Source organism: Callionymus lyra, chromosome 8, assembly GCF_982586985.1.
Source record: "Callionymus lyra chromosome 8, fCalLyr1.hap1.1, whole genome shotgun sequence".
NCBI classification, from domain to species: domain Eukaryota; kingdom Metazoa; phylum Chordata; class Actinopteri; order Syngnathiformes; family Callionymidae; genus Callionymus; species Callionymus lyra.
In genome coordinates this window covers 15,171,032-15,189,810 of record NC_141825.1, presented here as the reverse complement: position 1 = coordinate 15,189,810, position 18,779 = coordinate 15,171,032, and the positions used below count along the sequence as shown (strand labels likewise).

Genomic DNA, 18,779 nt, shown 5'->3' with positions numbered 1-18,779 from the left:
AGCTCCAAGGCCAATCTCTCCGAGCATGGAATGTGACCTTGACCTCTGTTGTCAACTCAACCGCTACTTCTGGCCCTGATGAATTTCACTGTGAAGTGTCTTGTTTGGTGTGTGCGTGTCTCGAAAGAACCATCGGCAAGGGATGAACTGCGTGTGTTCAGTGAAAGAACAAGTTTACGCCGGGAGAATGTTGTTTTTAGACGTCAATGTGTTGAACCTCAGCAGTGGTCAGGGGTCAAAAGGTCATGGACGTCTTGATCCTGTTTCCAGCACGTTGTGTTTCTTGTTTCAGCTTTTTGAAAGGGGCTTTATGAATAATATTTGATAGATCTATTTTTATAGTTCTATTTTTTATCAATTTATTCATTTTAATATTATGTTCCGATTTTTTTTTCTCCCTTTCTTTGTGTGTTTACCACTGTTATGCTTGGGTTACAGGAAAAAGGAGGGGGTTATAATTATCCCAAAAAAACCCAAATGTAACTGAAATGTGTTGTTGACCTCATTAGTGATAAGGTTTTTAAAATGTATACATTACATTCAAAATGATTGACACTTGTGAAATCCAGATGTTTGCAACACAGTACGACACTGCCCCCTAGAGGACGATTAAAAGCACAGATAAGAAAAGCACCGTTTTGTTTGTTTCTTTGGTTAAGTTATTTTTCTCACGTCTTACAATCATATTATTAATCCCTCATGTTTTTATTTTTATTTTGACTTTTATTTATCTATTTATCAGCAGTAGTAGTCATAGTAGTAGAAGTAGATATATTGCTACTTTTATTCTACTGTGTTTTTGTTTTTTTGTTTTTTTTCATAAAAACAAAAATTGAATTTGTAGTTTTTATCATTATCTTGTTTCTCTATTATGTAACCAGACCAAATATACGTCAATAGGTTGAAGAATATTTAATCTAAAACCCTATATGCAGCTGAACACGTTGACATTTCAGAATCATGTTCTTTAGCAACTGTCTGGGTTAATATTTAATGCTTTTTCCAGTTCGTAGTGTGCTGTAGATCCTTGTCTGCCTTTAAATAGCTTCATCCCACCTTCCATAAGGGGTATGAGATGGAAAAAAGTCTGAAAGTCTGAGACATTATTTAGAACCCGTGACCGCGCTGGTGATGCATCACTGGGCACAGAGGGGTTCTGGTGCAGATCACTGCTCCTTCCCTGCTGGAACTGACTGGATTAGCTAAAAAATAAACACATCAATTTGACTGAAGAGGAATGTAAAAAAAAAAAACATAAATCATTAGCTGCATGAACCCGACAGAATCATGAGTGAGTAAGTAAGTATAAAAAGGCCATTTAAAGATTATATTTCCCTTCTTTTAAAAGCGTCTGGGTTTAACAAGCAACATATATTTAGAGTGATGGTTTTTTTTCGGGGTAATGTACTAAAACCTAATAAAGCAGATATAAATGGATCGTTTGTCTTACATAAACACAGTTGGGACGTTGGGGACCACTGACGCCCCCGTTCTTAGCCAATATGTCCAGCTTTTATCCTGCGTAAGACAAGCTGATGACAGAGGGAAAAGAACATTCATATGTCAGACTTTAGCAAATGTATATCCTGTGTGAGTCATCTATTCTCTACCTCCAGCTGTCTCCCATCATACTTCTGGCCGACGGCCATGTTGCAGTCGATGCTGCTGCCAGTGTGGATGTGAGGGGAGTGTTCCTGACAGGGATTTTTCTTCCAACCTAATTCAGCATGCTGGTCAGGGGTCCACTCCGTCGTAATGCTTCGGAGTGGGGTCGGAGTCGTGAGCCGTTAGCCATCTGACGCCGGGGCGCACGGGGGCAGATCCTTTGCCCGGCGGTTGGACGCGTGGACGCTGAATTGCTACGACGTATCAGCTTCAGAGTTGCTCTGGGGGTTATTATTGTTGGCGGGGAGTTGGATCGCTTCCCTCTCAAGAGTGACAGTGCGGCACTAAAGGTTCAGACTGCTGGTACGACGGGACCTTTAGCTCATTTCCGAGGCAGGAAGCACAAGTTCTGCGCTTGTTATGAAAGGATATTGCATCTGAGACTACAAAGTCGTCAACGTGCGTGCACGTAAACATTTACAGGAACATAGGAAATTGAGAAAGTCTGGTTGTTTCTTTCGCATCATTTGATTCATAACTTCAGAAATGCTTTTGATCTACTGTATTCATTACAAACTTGTTGAAAATGTTCACAAATCTGAAGTGAAAAAGTGCAGTAGAATATGTGAAATCCGCAAGAAACGATTATCAAACTGAAATATTGTGTCATCGTCTACTTGCTCAGGTAATTGACAAACATAGCTCTGGGAATATGCAAGTGATCCATCCAACAATCCATCCATCCGTCCATTCATGAGGAGGATACACTGCATAAGACAAACCACAATCCCCTGTAGAGGCCAACAGACATACTGTATATTCAACATCAAAACGTGGACCTACTTCGAAGAAAATGGCATCAAAGCCAAAAAAAACTCTTGTTTTGAGCTCCAAATCCTTATTCCCACTTTGGGATTTCCAAAGTAAAATTGACTACTGGCATACAGAGAGCGAATTTCCTGAATTGTTCCATGACTTTACTGTAATACAAAAATATTTGAATAAATATCCCAGCTGTATCTGTACTTTCACTATTGCTCTAATATTATTTTAGATTGGCCATTTGTTTTGCCAGCAGAAACTGTTTGTTTGTTTAACATTTGTCAGTTGGCCTGCTTGCCATTTCTAGGAAACAACTCCATTCACTTTTGGCCTTGATTACCATGCCATGGACCAACACTTATGGTTTGACCACCGACTTGTGGAGGTTGGTTGTAACCTTTTGACCTGTGAACACACACAGGAACTAGGCCTTATTTACAGTTTAAGGCTCTGGTTTATGTTCAACAAAATGACTTGTGACTTAAGCAAGTTTCTCCAATGTAAACTAAACAAGAAGTTATTTTTAGAGTTTAAACTTTTGTAAACTTTTTTTGCTAGTGCGACCCCCCCCCCCCATCAGATTGACTCATAAAACAGACCAATGGGCCTAATCTAAGGTCATGTCTGACAGTAAAAGGATGAAAGCTTTTGAAAAAGTCCTGATGGGAATCGGTTCAGACAGTGGTTTGACCTCGGCCTGCCTGTCTTGGGGCGCAGGTCACCGCAACAAAGACAAGGGGTCAATTGATACTGAAAAATACGTCTGGGAGACCTGTCGTCACGATGTTTGGCTGTACCCGTCCACACTCTTAATCTGTAACTTATTGAGGAGCTTAGGGCAAGTTTATCTGAAGATCCTGAGGTTCATCAGGCATCGGGCGGCTTAACTCTGTCATTTTTGGGTTCATACCAGGTCATGTTTACAGCACGTGTCGGATGGAGAATATATTTCACTGTAATTATGGTAGTGGCCAAACGTTGGGTCTTTAGAGGCATGGAAGACGGATTTTGTTTGAAGCAAGTATAAAAAAGTAAAATACAATTATTGCATTTTAAAAAGGGGCGTCATCTATATTTTATGACGACTAGTTAAATAGATTTCAAAGTGGTCCTCTGCAGATCCTCTGCTACATCATTGCATCTCGGCAACCTTGGCCCTACCAACATATAATGACTGTGGAAAACATTTCTGCTGATAAGATACTGGCCGATTTAAATGGGTGATGATGGACATAAAGGCCATTCTATGGACTGAGAACAGCTGTTTCAGCTAACCTGGCGGTGTCCACGACATGTTTGTGGGGGAAAAAAAAAGGAAAATTTGATTTTTTCCAAAAGAGCTTAAGAAGATTGCTAGAGGCTTGGCCACGCAAGAACTTATTAAAAAAAAATCCGACACTCCTTTAATGCAGCAGTGTTTCCCTCAAGCTGCAATTAACAACCGTATTGGAGACCAACTGTTTAATTAAAATTGGTAAAAAAAAAAATACAATTTGAAATGAGGTGGTTAAATTGTTTTTTTTAGCTTATTGTTCAGCAAAGAGTGTAATGTTCCATATGCAAATGGGGTTGTGTTGCATCTTATCCTCCTGCAGAAAAAATTACCCTCAAATGTCTTCAATGTTTAACGTATAATAATAATAAAAAATAAAAAAAGATTTCCCCTTTTGTTGGAATACTGTTATTGCAGTGATCCAGCCTTACACCCCAGCTCAGGCTCTGAGGTCTGTGGATCAGAATCTACTTATGGTTCCACGCACACGGCTCAGGACCAGAGGAGAGAAATCTTTTCAGGCTGTTGCTCCTAAGCTTTGGAACGATCTTCCTCTTTCTTTGCGCTTGATGGAGTCTACTGACTCCTTTAAGAAACATATTAAGACGTTTCTATTTGTTCAGGCTTTTCCTTGATTTTCTGGAACTCCTGTGTTGTTCTCAGTATTATCTTGATCTTTAAAGTATATACTTTTTTGAGTATTGTTTTGATCGTTTAATCGCTTTGTGACCCTGGTCTAGAAAAGCGCTATATAAATAAATATTACTTACTTACTTACTTACCTTAGTTTTTCTGTTGCCATTTCCGTGAATGTGAATTTCTTGAGTCAGTTTATCTTTTTCTTAAACTGGTAAATCTAGTGATGGTCTGGTGAAGCTTCATGAAGCACTGTCATTATTTTAGAGAACACTGGATGACGGCCTATGCGCTTTTTTTTAACGAAACATCACATCATTTTTAAACTGATAGGTCCACCTGCTGACCTCAGCAACATGACATTGCTTCATGAAGCATCGTCAGCACATCGCTACTGGTAACTCCATAAAGTATCTTAGTACTTCAGATGAAACACTGTTTCTGACCCACTGCTGTAAAGGAAACCAAATCAACTACCCTCCTTAAGACTTCAATTATTCTCTCTAACTAGCATCATGTATGACATGAAAATATTATTTCTTGCTCCCCCTAGAGTCCAAAAAGTTATTATTTTCAGAGTCCACTAGATGGTGGTCTCTGCTTGTTTTGAACTGTTCTAATGAAACATCACATCATTTTTAGACTGATGGCGCCACCTACTGACCTCTAAACAACATAAAACTGTATCATGATCAGTAATCTTCAGTCATGTGATCATAGACTTGTCGCCGGGTCGTCCAAACAAAGTTAGGTAGTGAAGAACGCCGTTTAAATTTAACAATATGATCAAAGTTCAAAATGTAACCAATCAATATATATTTATTACGTCAAATTATTACATATTGTTGCTTTAACAATCATAATTCTATTAATTCTACATTGATTTATATGAACTAAAAAACATGGACGTGCATCTCCAAACATCATGATTTCCTCTTCAAAAAAGCTACATTAGCGTAAAACCTCCTGAAGCTAGATAAAGGAACCAAATGAATAAATATATAATCAAGCTATTATCCAATTTGTGGTTGGAGAGGAAAAGTGTTGTGAGCCACAGCATGATCCACTTCCACTGTTTGTGTGTCACAGAGAGTGTGAATATATGTGGGTGAGACAACTAGTGGCTTTTAGTTCCAGGAAAAGTAGGCTGGTTGACACGAACGTGTTGATTTCTGTGTTTACAAAAACATCCTTCACGGGTGTGGAGCCGATATTAAGGACATTCATCGAAGCAAACAAGCGTTTTCATTGTGAGAGACGACAATGTTTTCACTGCTGGATGACAGCCCTGGTATTTCTATGTAGATAAGATATGAAGAGTAAGGACTGAGATGGATTAGACACACATAAAAAAGATTATTAGCTGCCATAAGAAACTGTTATGGTCTTCTCAGGCCTGCTGACATTTAAACCAGAAAAAGAAAACACATCTGGAACATGTGTTATCTGGTCCTGAGGTCTCACAATGTGCACTTTCTTAAGAGGATTTCAATGCAAAAAAAACAAAAAAACAATCGGAAAAAAAGAGGTTTTGGGTGATAAAACAACCGAACGTTCCTTGGACCACCCTTCTGTGAAACAACGCTGGAATTGTGAAGTATTCCAAAGAGAAACACCCATGTTTTTGAGTCAGACTTGCAGAAATGTGGCTTCTGCATTTGGTCAGGATTAAAATGTTTCATCTGTTTAATGTAGTCTTACTTACCAATCGCATGTTGTTCTTTGAGGTTTTGAGGGGAAGAGGAATCACAATAGGCCTTTGAGCATAAAACCAAAGGCTGCCCATGGAATCCTTGATTTTGGTTTTCATGGTTACATCACCGTTCATGATGAGGATAAAAAAACATTTAACAGTGTAATGATAGGAATCCCCCTAATTATAGTCATTCTTAGGGTTTTTTAGGGGGAAAAGATGTTTTCTGATCTTTTTTTTCAAGCATTTTTAATATGTTTATGTCCATTTAACTTGGTTATCTTATTCAAATTGTGGTCCAGGTCATTGATAATTAATTGATAATTAATCAAGAAAAGGAGACGACTTGAGAGGCCGCCAAATATTGAAATTGTGATATCTCTATGTACTTTTGTAATACCTTTTTTTTAGCATTTGAAATACCAAAGAGATCAAAGTGTAAGTAGCATTTCAAAACGCACTTCCACGATTTATTAAAAGCAAGGAACAAACCTTCTATGGTTATCCACAATGCTGTGGAAAAAACATGTATCCTTCAAAAGATTCTTGGAGCCAGATGGTAATCTATATCATCATCTCTTCCTTGTGCTATAATAGATAGATAGAACTGTATTGATTAAATTCTTTTAATACATATTTCTTGAAGATACCTTTACAGTCTCTGGATAAATCTTTCAGGTTTACTTTGAGGACAGCCTTTTGGAAGATTATAAAATCTCCTCTGCAGATGTAAGTACGATGTTAAACATTTAAAGTGATTGTTCACCCAAAATTCACTCATTTTCTTCTCACCTTCATTTGCGACTAAGCGTCTGCTAAAAACAAGTTTAAAATACAGACCTATTTATGTGTTTTCTAATTCCTAATGTGAAGACTGCCATACAAAATCGACGGTACAGACAATGACCACGGAGGTATTTAGTTGTTTTTAATCGGAATCAGAATGAAAAAACCTTTGTTGCGATGTTAACACAACACAGAAATTTGTTGCTGTGGCATTACAGAATATAAAATTAAAATATTACAAATGCAATAAAAAGTGATTAGTTAAATAAAATAGAAGAATAAAATGCGCAACATTACCATCAATTGGCATATAAATAAAAACACAATTATATACCGGTATATCATAAAATGCATTATATATTAGTGTGTCTTTTTGGGTGAGGATAAAGACGAAGACCGATGAGCTCCAGTCCCTATATTAAAATGGACATAAATTTTGGCCCAAAACTCCAAAAAGGATAGGATTATACGTAGAATAATCCCAACCCTTAGTTGAATTTTGGGCGAACCATCAATTTAAAAACGGTTGATGAATTTAAAGTTAAAAAACATGACAAAAATATGTGGTTCGGTCGCAACAATAAACCAGGACAGATCAGGTTGATAAACGTTCTCACTTCCTTTTGACAACAACACTTTTTCCTTTTGGAAACTTTTGGAAAAATCAAAAAAGCCACCACTGCAGATTAAACGCTTCTGAGTGGGCATTTAACTGCCTTAACTACGTGTTGAAGAGAAATATTTAGTCTACTCCGCTCACTACTTCTTCCAGGTCCTGTATTTAAGAAGAGAAAAAAAAGTGAAGTTACAGAATGAAATCAGATACAGTCAACTTCTGGTTTCCCAATCACTCAGTGTTCTACATAAATGTGTGTCACTTGGCTTGGAAGGAAGACTTGAGGTGCCCAGGAGAATCATCATGAAGACCGCATCCTCAACCAGTGTGTTTAGAGCTCCACACAGACGACATAATTCACCCGTAAACACAGACACACACGCCACAGCTGGCATGCGAAAACACACACCTGCGGATAATATGACGGTTTCCATGATGATGGAGATGAGGATACACCGGAGGCCAGGTGGTCACTTCCACGTATCCCTCGGAGGAATAAGTCGTTTCTCTTCTTCATCATCTGTGACTGGAAATCTCAAAACTGGATTTCTCATCACGTCGACAGTTCGCTGAGTCGTCAAAATTGAAAGGGCCGTCACGTCGATTTTTGTCAACGGGAGAATGATGTGAACATCATCTCATGTGCCACAGCACTCAAGCACGTCTGCTCCTCACCCGCGGGGTCAGCAGCCTTCTGTCGGAGGACACCTTTGGGAATCGGCCGCTGAATTGAAAACATTCCCCTTTCCTCCCGTGTGCAGACTTGCTAGAGGTGGTGTGGTTCATTACAGTGCAAAAGCAGAAATGCATATGTGTGAAGGTGTTTACAGCCGAGGGGGTGGGGTGGGGGGCGATCAATCTGACATCTGGCTTCTTGTCTCTGCCTCGACTCTTTCCAGCCCATGTTAGTGACTGTGACAACTTTAGCTTGTGTGGTATCACACTCAACACACCAGGAGCTGGACCACTGACTTCATCAACAATAATGGAGGTACTAATCTAAAAAAATGATGTGTTCATTTGAAATGTAGGAGGGTAGAACGATTGGAGAAAAAAAGGTTATTCAGTATTATCGACTGAGTTTTCGACTGTGTAATAACAGTATAAAAAAAAGTAAAGTAAAGTAAAAAAAATGAATGACATTAGTTTATTTTACATATTAACAAAAACAAACTTTCACTCCTGAACTTGTATTATTCAGTTTTACTGCCAGCTATCAACAGCACTATCCAGCAGTTTTAGCTGGTATAGTAGGACTTGGACAAGTTTGGGAATGAAATGTTACTTGAATAATTAACTACTTATCATATACTACTTATTATAACTGTGATTAAAAATGAAACAACACTAGCCTTTTAACTGAACTTAATCACTTTATAACTCAACAAATGCTAAACAAGAACAAGAATTGTGTTAGCACCTGTAAATCTTTACTTGTTTGGAGGTGAATCTGGTCTTCTTTCTGTCTAGATTGAATTAACCTTCCAAGAGCTATAGTAAGCGGTAAACGTGCACAAGCCAAATCCTAATAAATCACTGGATGTAATGTCCAACATGGAAGTCAGAAATGTTAATTCTCTTAAATCCATTTCCTATTAATAAATGCTCATTTCTGTTGTAGGATGTCGAAGCTGGAAGTAATCCCAGCTACACGGGGTAATAAGCGAGGGACAACCTGGACAGGTCACAAGTCCAGGTTGGTGAACTCTAAGATGGACAGATAAATACTACCTACTTACCCACAGACAATTTTGAATCAATGATTAACCACATTTCTTAGAGCAATTCAAATTCCACACAAATCTTTATACCGACCAACCCTTTCCACAAAAAAAGTATTTAAAATTGGGGCATTAAAGTTAAATAAAAGGCTTGAAACATGTTGTTCCTCACAAAGAACTTGAACTTTCTCTGTAAAAATGGCATCAGTTATCTATTTATGTGTCAATTAAGAGGAGACTATTTGTGTTGCTTTGGCAGTGTCTTCTTCACAATTATGCCTTTGTTACATCATCACATCTCGTGTTCTCATGTAGGAAAAATGGAACTTGGTATGGAATTAAACCAAAATGTGTTTTATCCCTTAAAAAAAAACCTCATGAGAAAAAGTTAAATGCTGCCTTAAGAGAAAAACTCTTCATTGTATTTTGCTTAGATGGTTAAATGTTACATTCTTGTCATTGAGTCCTTTTGTTCGGATTTAAATCCAATTAACCACTTCACATAAGTCAATGTTGTGTTTAGTCTACCGATTATACACTGTTCTGGTTGATCCTGGCAAAAGTACTTATTAAATATTGAAAAATATGGATCATTTTGATCGCGTGACCTATTGTGTGATGGATCTAGAATAATTTCCATTATTTTTTGTTGTATGAATTTCTGTTGTTTCCTCTTGTTTGACGGCAGTTGACGAGGAAGGTCCTGCCAAAATCCGCAGCAGCCGGCAGTCTGCAATCAGCCAGCCCTTCATATACACTGGTTTTCATTAGACCTGTGTCAGCTCGTCTTACAGTTCCGCCTGGTAAACCCTGACTATTCCTAGTCTCCTTATTAAGTATTTTGGCATCATGATTTTCCAGGACATTCTGATTTTTTTTCTTTTTGGACCATGTGCCTCTCTGCCACCTTTGTTTGAACCTTGAGTCCAGTTGAGCTACTTCGCCAACAGACACAACCTCCCGTACACTTTGCGTAATACAACAATGAGTCATCAAAGTTTCTTTCCCTTACATCTGAGCCGACATCTATTAACAATGAGTTTAAAACAAATGTATTTGGGGTATTTTTTTTAAAAGTTTGAGCAGCTATACTTGGTACTCAACCTCCGTCAGGCATGTTGGCAATAGCCATGTAGTCTTCCCTTGTAATCCAAAAGCAGGTCAACACCAGTCATATGAAGACCACCTGAATAAACGGCAGCAGGATATGGTAGCCCTGCAGCTGAGTGCGTCTATTGTTGCCGTTGGAGACCACAGACTGATGACTGTTCGTCTGTGCTAGGCGACCACGTTAGATACACATTAAGTCACATATCGTCTTTAAATATCACGCAATTTGAATAATTTCAACAAAGTGGTTCGCCCGTCCCGGGGGGGTGCAGATCGCCATCTGACCGAGGATTCTGTTGCGTCATAAATGTGAGTGAAAATATTTTCTATGTCCAGACGGCATGAAAGGGACACCTCCCGACATTTGGACACGGCTTAGTCAAACAAACACCAGACATCAGCACTCAATCAACTCTAGCTGTTAACACAAGCAGGCTTCCTAAAACAGCGACGTTCAAAGATAGGACGGGGAGGAGGGGTGTTGGCGCTTTAAAAATGTCACACTGCAGATGTATTAGCTTAGCGGCTCAAAGCTGAATTAAAAAAATAGAAAAACCTCAGGTACGAGAGGAATCCTGGAGACACATGGTAGTGGACAGAATTTCAATGTGGTAAACGGCTGCAGAGCTGCTGTGGTTAATATATCAGAGGGGAATGCGAGGGAGGTGGTGGTACATCGGACCAACGCAGCTAGAATCCCGCTAATGGAAAACATCAAATGCGGAAAGTGCAACACAAATCAAGACAAGAGGAAAGTGGCAACGCAGGAGGGTTGGGTTAAAACCTCTGAATTCTTGGCCAAGTTCCTGAGGTGGATTTTCCAACTGATTAGATTAACGTGAAGTGATGAATGTGTAGAAAAAAACCTTTTAAATCAGTGTGTAAATGGACGCTGTGTCCCTTGGACTTTGTGCATTAACCTCTTTCAGAAGCTATTAATCTGAAGTTGCAGCTTAACTGAAACCAAAAAAAAAGAAAAGCTTAAGATCTGCTGCTGGTACAGTTGTCGACAAAGTGACGGATTGACACGTCAGCTGGAGTCAAACGTTCAAAAAAGAGCTTCCAGTTGTCTGGCACATGACAGCTTGTAATTATACCAGAACAACAGGCCGAGTGTGTGTCACAAGGAATGAAAGTCTGTTTTAAAGAACAGGTGCAAAAAGGGAGTCAAGAGTCATTAGATCCTGCTAATCTACTCGAGCTTCTCCAAAAAAAAACCACACTGTGATCATGAACAAGAGTACGACGAATACGTCTGCCCCACATATATATACCCCCTTTAACCTCATTTCCGAAGTTTGCTTCATTAGTTGTGTATGCTGCGCCGCCGAGTCCTCAATATTGAATGACAAATTCCATCGGGGTATGCTCTCATTCCATCTTGGTGTTATAAAACAGGAATGAAAACAGTCATTATCAGAATAATAGAGGTTCTCAAGAGATCGTTTGGTTTCACTTTCAAAGAAAAGACAACGCCAAGATGTCTCCGCGAGGGCAGGTGTTACCGAACACCTGTGGGAAGGGACACAAATGTTTAAAGTCAATAACCAAACCAACAACGGAGACATTTTTTAAATATGCATTTGTAGTCTTATAGTCGTAGAGTTGAGATGAGAGACGATACAACAGCAACACTGCGGCATAATGAGGTCGCAGACAGGAAGGGAGGAGAGGATCTGGTGATAAAAGCAGTTCAGAATGAGACGTAATGTCGAAAATAGAACACATCCAGAATGAAAGATGAATGAAGGGCTCGGAAAGAGAAATGTTTACGTGGCTATAGAGCTGTCTTTGTTGGCTGTGGACTAGATAACCACGCAGAAAAAGTAAAAAATATGACAAATATATTTAGTTTGAACACTTTAGTTTGGGAGTCATTGCTCAGAAGGCCTTAAGAAACTGTGCAAGGTTCCACTTAAATCAATTTATTCTTACAGAAACTGATTAAGTCAACTAAAATGTTTAAAAATGTTTATAAAGATCCAAATCATTCCTATTGTGTTATACAGTTTAACGTCTCTGAGCCAAAGCTTAAACCAACACCTGCTAATACTACAACAATATACAATCATTTCATTTTATTTATTGTTATCTTTTTATTGTCGCAATGTGAAAAAAAGTCAAATTTTCTTTTCTTGAGGTCAGTTGAAGCCGATATTGATCAAATTTCTGCACACAAATCTTCAAGAGAAACAGTTTTTTGTAAAAAACACAATAAAATAGGAAAATTTGTTGTAATAGAACGGCTTCATTTCATGATGAAAAATGTTTAATGTTAAATCTTTGGTCTGTACTATGTTGTTTTCCATTTAAAATAATTTATAAATCTGAATCTTGATCTTCTAATGCAAAGTTTTTTTTGTTTTCAAGAGGCTACAAAAACTTGTTTTGTTTTTTTGTTCCTCCTTTGGCTATTGGCCGCAGATTTGTGTTCAATGTAGAGAGCTGGTATTGTGGGAATCCTGTAGCCTCGTGTGGGTCACACAAGATAACCCTGAGATACATCTGATCTTAAAAACCAAGCACAGAGGTGGTCAGGATCAAAATTAGGAGGCATCTCCAAGTGGTCAATGGAAGTGCCTTCACTCCAGAAGCAACAGCTCGGCAAAAATAATCAGCTGTTTTCAATGAGGGTTCCACGACAACAAGCCAGTGACGAGGGAGACTGAGAGACATTTAACAATATAGTAAAAGGTCTTCAGGGGCCTCTATTGAATGCGATCCAAGTCTTACAGTGCGGTTGTTATTCCTTCTAAGTGCGTCATGAAATCCTTCTGAGGGAAGGATACAGCTTGATGTTCTCTCACCTACAGCCAAGAGCTGTCTGTTAAAGGAAAAAGTCCCTGAGGGTCCTCGCTATAAACTGTGGTTTGAGGCTTCATGAAACAGCTGATGAGGTTTCACGATACAGTGTCTCCATTTTTAAAAGACCACTAGAAGGCAGGTTTGAAAATGTTGGCAGGTTTTTTTTCAATTATTTGATCAGAGAGTGCGCCATCTAGTGGTCTTTCAAAATGAAGACACTGTGTCATGATACATCACCGGCTGTTTCGTGAAGCCTCATCAACACATCACCAGGGTTCATTCTGGACTTCTTGTTTACGGCTTCTGCTCCGCGATAAGCTGGGGAAATGGAAGAGTAATTATAAACATTTCTTGTTACGACATCATGTCAGGGGGGATCTAAACAGAAGGCAGGCTGGCGTCTAGACTACATGGATACAGAAGGACTATTCAAGAGCCATCATCTTTCAGTTATAGTCTCGTAATTGAAACATTTCGGGAGGCACCGACTTAAATATGTCAATACGAGAAGAGTGAAGAGGCAAGTCGTGTCTCCGTCAGATCTCAAAGCCGCTCGACTGTTGGATACATGACAGTTATAAATAATAAACGACAGATTTCCAGCTCTGATACACACCGAGCACAGGGAGACACACGAGCCTGCACACGAGCGAGCAGGTGGTCTCGGCGCAGATCAATATCGCGGGGAGGAATAATGAAGTGCCGCTGAGACTAGTATGGATCCTCCCTTGCAATGGGAGTTGGGAGCTGGTGGGGCTTTTTTACTTTTTCTCCAGCGCTCAGAGAGACCACACGCCAGACACGAGGCTTCCCACTCCTCCCCTCTCATCCTCTGCTGCTCCCCGGGCGCCCTTCCAGAGAGAGCTAACCCGGACCCAGGAGGAGTCACTTCTTCTGTGACACAGAGACTGAATTTTTTTTTTGGTTTTGAAAATCTTCACTTCTCATTGGATTTGTATTTCTCTTAAAGCAGACAAAGAATGTGGACAGACATCCGTGCAGTGAGTGAAGCAACTGGACTCTCCCTGGTAACTAAGAGCAAACAACAATAATCATAATAGCTGGAGCGACATCCAGTTCAGCAGTGGGTGGATGCAGCTCACGGCTGCAGCTATAGGAGGACGAAGACGGCGCATATGAGCCGATCTTGAAGACCAGAGCGTGGACCTTCACTTGGAATCAGCAGAGAGTGCGCACGTCAAGCAAAGACTTGATCTTTTTCTAACTGACTTTGATGCTCGTGCTGAGTTGCGCCTGCAGGTTTTTTTTTTTGTAGATGAAGTGAGGCGAAGAATGAAGATGGAGTGTATCAGGATTGTGTTTCTGTTGTTGGGCTTACTCAGCTCAGGTAATGCAGCTCTCAGCACTTACCCGCGGATACAGCTCTCGCACAAAGGTGAGTGACAATGAGCTCCGTAATCCATGGACTATCAGATCAAAGGAAATGTAGATTATGATGTCTTTTTCTAAATTGAATTAACTTAAAAATAACATTTTGAGGTTATCAAAGCGGATTTCTGCAGCAGTGTTTACAGAATCTCCAAACATTAAACAAAAATGTTTCATAATGTCTTTTGAATATACAAAGAAAAAACAAATATTTAAATGTTAAACATTTGTTTTTGCCTTTGATACCACAGCTATTTCCAATATTTCAGAGGGGAATTTTATCTTGTATTTTCAATGACAGTTTTGAATCAGAGGCTTAAATTGTGGAAACTTGTTCAACATATTAAAAAACCGTTAAGAGAAATTCAAAACCCACTTGTTTGCCAGTTTCAAGTTCATTTTTTTTATCTCATATCATTGTGATTTGCCTCTAAAGTTAGTATATCTGCCTCATTTATCACATTTAAGAGCTATGAAAAATGCGCAAAGTCAACAAGTTGTATTGTTCATTTACTTTTCTTTCATTTTTTTTCTTAGAAAAGACAATTTTCCGTAGTTTTTTTTTCGAAGTAAAGTTTATGGTCAATCTTACATGTCACACATACAGAGGATTTAAACGACTGCACTCACACATTGTGCCACAAAAAAAGTCTAATGACAAAAAGAGATAAGAAAGCAAAAGTATATGCGGCCCCTTTAGCTGTATTTGTGGGGCCCAAGATTATGTACAGAATTAATGTTTTTATTTGTATTTATTTCTTTTATTCATTCCTAGTCGCTTAATATGATTTATACGATGTTTGTTTTAGCACTTTTGTATTTATTGCCCCTTGAAAAGATTCTAGTAAACATAAAAAAAATGTTTAGAGGAGAAAAGTTTTGTTTCATTTTCAATTGACGGCCCCTAACTACAGCCACTCTATAAAACGTGGCCCCAAGGAAATGTAATTGTCGCCACTGATATAGAGAATAAAGTTAGTCTAAATGTAAGGCTATAACAGAAAAGAGAACATTTTTTTTTTTCCGATGTGATATTTTGTAACTTCAATTCGATGCATTTAACAACAAAATCAAATTAGAGAAGTCAAGGACTCAAGGGCCAAGTGTGATGAAAACAGAGATGAAACTGAACCTGGTTCTGTGTATTGGGCCTCATCCATGAAAAAACGAACTTGTTTACAGAAACAATTCACCCTCATAAGAAGGCGTCATACAATGTGTTGGATCAGGAGAACCAAAGAACTGGGTCATACTGGCTTGGACTGGTGTCGTTCCCAACTGTTGTTATGGACGTGTGGGGTCCGAAAGATGTTTCTGCTCAATCGGGCAACACTAATCTCTGTGTTTTCGTGTTCGTGGCTGCTCTTATGAAAGATGGTGGATCACCCGAGACAACTTTAATAAGTTTTAAGTGATTCGAGGCGGTTACAAACCAAACTATTCTCTGCATGACTCAGTCGGACACGCTTGCTAAAGATAGTTTGTGTGAGTTTCTGGGCGTTATGAAGTCATCGTGCGTTGATGTTAAAGTGAACTGGCGTCAAGTTTGTTTTTTTTCGTCCCTTAAGCTGCACTGACGGAAACCCTCGCTCCGTGTCCTCACGCCACAGCGACGCTACGACTCACTTGACCAGTGGCTAACACGCTTTTTAAACAAGTGCACGTAACTATATGAAACCAGTGACGATTCCACATGAGCTTGATAGTCATGCTCATTAGATAAAGGTTCGTCCGTCACCGCCGTCGACGTAATGATGATCACCGTTTATTCTCCTCCATCACGGCTCAGATATTCCTCTGACTTGTTTCCAATACAAACACTATTAATGGAACGTTGTCAGCTTGGCGAACAAGCCGGGAACACGATTTTTGGGAGCGAGCGAATGCATTCGAACAAAGGGGAGCTGATTGTTATCCCTTTTGATCATGTCTTCCATAAAAACACTAATTAGCCGCCGGAGGCTGGAGCGACCGCTGTGATTGACACCCACCTCTCTCCACAGCTCTGCTCGCATGTTCTGGCTGGCAGAGCCGGAGCACGGCGAGCAGAGCTGCAGTTGGATCCTATCATTAAGGAATGGAAAACATCTAAGCTGCTGAAATCTGCCTCACAGGCTGTGCTACTGATTTTTTTTTTTTTTTTTTGCATTTGCCCAGAGGTTCGCACAGAAAGGTCATAAGCACCAGCGATGTCGGTGTAAATTGCTCACAGACGACGACGTGGCTGCTTTTCTCGCTACGCTGCCAGGATATATGAAATATTATTTTGCATCTGGAATGAATGAGGAAATTCGATATCATCAGATAAAGAATATATTGAAGCAAGACGGAATCTTGCATCTCAAATTCCTGAAGTTTAATTAGGTTTTATTAGAGATGAAAGCGGTTCTTACACTTTAACAATTTAGAATTAAACACCAATATGTTTGGAAATAGTCTTTCAGTTCATACTCCGTCCAGACGGGGGCAGCATATGGAGATTTGTGTCAATCGAAGTCATTGCGGTTATTTCGATTAAAGTCATAATAAGTGCTTTGTTTTAGGGGTTTAACGTGTCAAAAGAATGGTCAGTGATTTCCTGAAGTGCACATAGATGGGTCTGGTGAATTGTATAATATTTGTTTTACGGATGTGTTATGTAACTACATGTTACTATGAATAGACCTGGTGTTTATTTTTACTTGTATTTTCTAATTATTTATTGATAAGAAAACAGCAGTATTTACTCCTGTTGGTGGAAACTATAGGTTGCAGGTAATAATTGGGACTAATCTCAAATATGTACATGACTGCATGTCTTTATAAATGATACTATTTTACATTTTATACCAATCTTTATATCTGCCACGACAATTGATTAAATTAGGAAAAGCTCAAGTCAAGGACTTTTCTCGACAATCTTTGGGGTCAGAATTAAAAAGGGATTCATTTCATGTAATCATTTAATTAAATATAAAAATTGATTGATTTCTTACTTGTTTTAATTGGCAGCTCTTACATTGCTGTTAGTGATCCACTAAGACTAAATAAAGAAAAACATGGATTAAAACTCACCATATATCAACTTAATTTCAATTAAAAAGACTAACTTTACTGATCTATCAATCTGTGATATCCTGATATGTTGCGATGGATATTTATTAAAGACCTTTTGCCACAAATATTAAGATCAAATCCACAAGTAAATTTAATTTGTTTTGCCATCTCAGCTTTGGAGTAAAACCAACTTCCACCTGGGCTTCAACAAAAGAGTGAAAGCCCCTAATTTTGTTTCGCAGTCATCGTGAAATTACCCTCACATAAAAAATTGAGTCACTTAATTGAGTATTGAAGTTCTCTGGAGGGTTAAAAGACAATTATGATGAGCAATAGATGTTTGATCAGTGGTTGGAAATTACATTTCTTCTTCTTCTTTTATGTGTTTTGGAATTTCCCATTTAGGGTTACTGAACTTTAACCTATTGTGATCATCCTCCCTAGAGCATAGAAGTTAAGGACAGGGGACAGAACATCTTCATATACATAAATAAATATATGGAAAAATATACTTAAACGCTGCTTAAATATCAAAGGGTTTTTAATAGAATAAGCATTGATGAAAAAAGCAAACACTTTAGGGAAAATGTGTTAAATATTTTGGGTATTTTTTAATTAACACGAACATAACAAAAATAAAACTGTATCTACTTAAAGTTCATGGGGGGATTTTCCAAATGCTTATAAATAATACATAAAACAGGGATTGCAAGACGACAGAGTAAATTAAAACACATTTTTAGGCTGACTCAAATAATGTCAGTCTCACTTGTAGAGCGCCCTCTGGCAACACTTGTTTGTAATTACACTGTCACTATCCAATAACAGAGCTTCAGGAAAACATCTTGATGCATTATATAGAATAGTACGACGTATTCTTTAACCTTGAACTCATCACTGGAAAGACAATAATCCTACAACATCTCTTGCCCATATGACATTCACCAACTGCAGTCAGTAGATCTTCATCCAGGGAAACACTGGGCATGTGGTCAAATAGCAGACTGGCATCGTGGATGTGCAGCCAACAAATCCACCGCAACCATGTGGTCCAAATCAGTTTAGCTGGAACTCAATTAGGAGGACGGCCAAGAAGGATCCAGCGTGAGACAACCCTGGAAACATGAAAAAAAAAAACTCCCGTCTCTCATGCTTGAGTAGTTTTCTTCCAGGCAGTCAATGTGAATCGAATCGACCTCCTGTGTGAGCCAAGATGTTTATCTTCATCTCAAATGGACTGGCCTCCTGTCCAGGGTGTCCCCTGCACCCGGAGACAGTAAAATAGGG

At 38.9% G+C, this 18,779-nt stretch overlaps 1 protein-coding gene across 1 annotated transcript in view; it reads left to right on the top strand.

The window, feature by feature from the left end:
• Positions 1 to 13,715: 13,715 nt before the first annotated feature.
• The window catches only part of sema3e (sema domain, immunoglobulin domain (Ig), short basic domain, secreted, (semaphorin) 3E), a 29,185-nt gene continuing 24,121 nt past the window's right edge, over positions 13,716 to 18,779 (top strand). Inside the window, exon 1 of the mRNA XM_087796818.1 lies at positions 13,716 to 14,463. Coding sequence (XP_087652944.1) covers positions 14,361 to 14,463 — 103 coding nt within the window. The 5' untranslated portion in view covers positions 13,716 to 14,360. The remainder of the gene's footprint in view (positions 14,464 to 18,779) is intronic.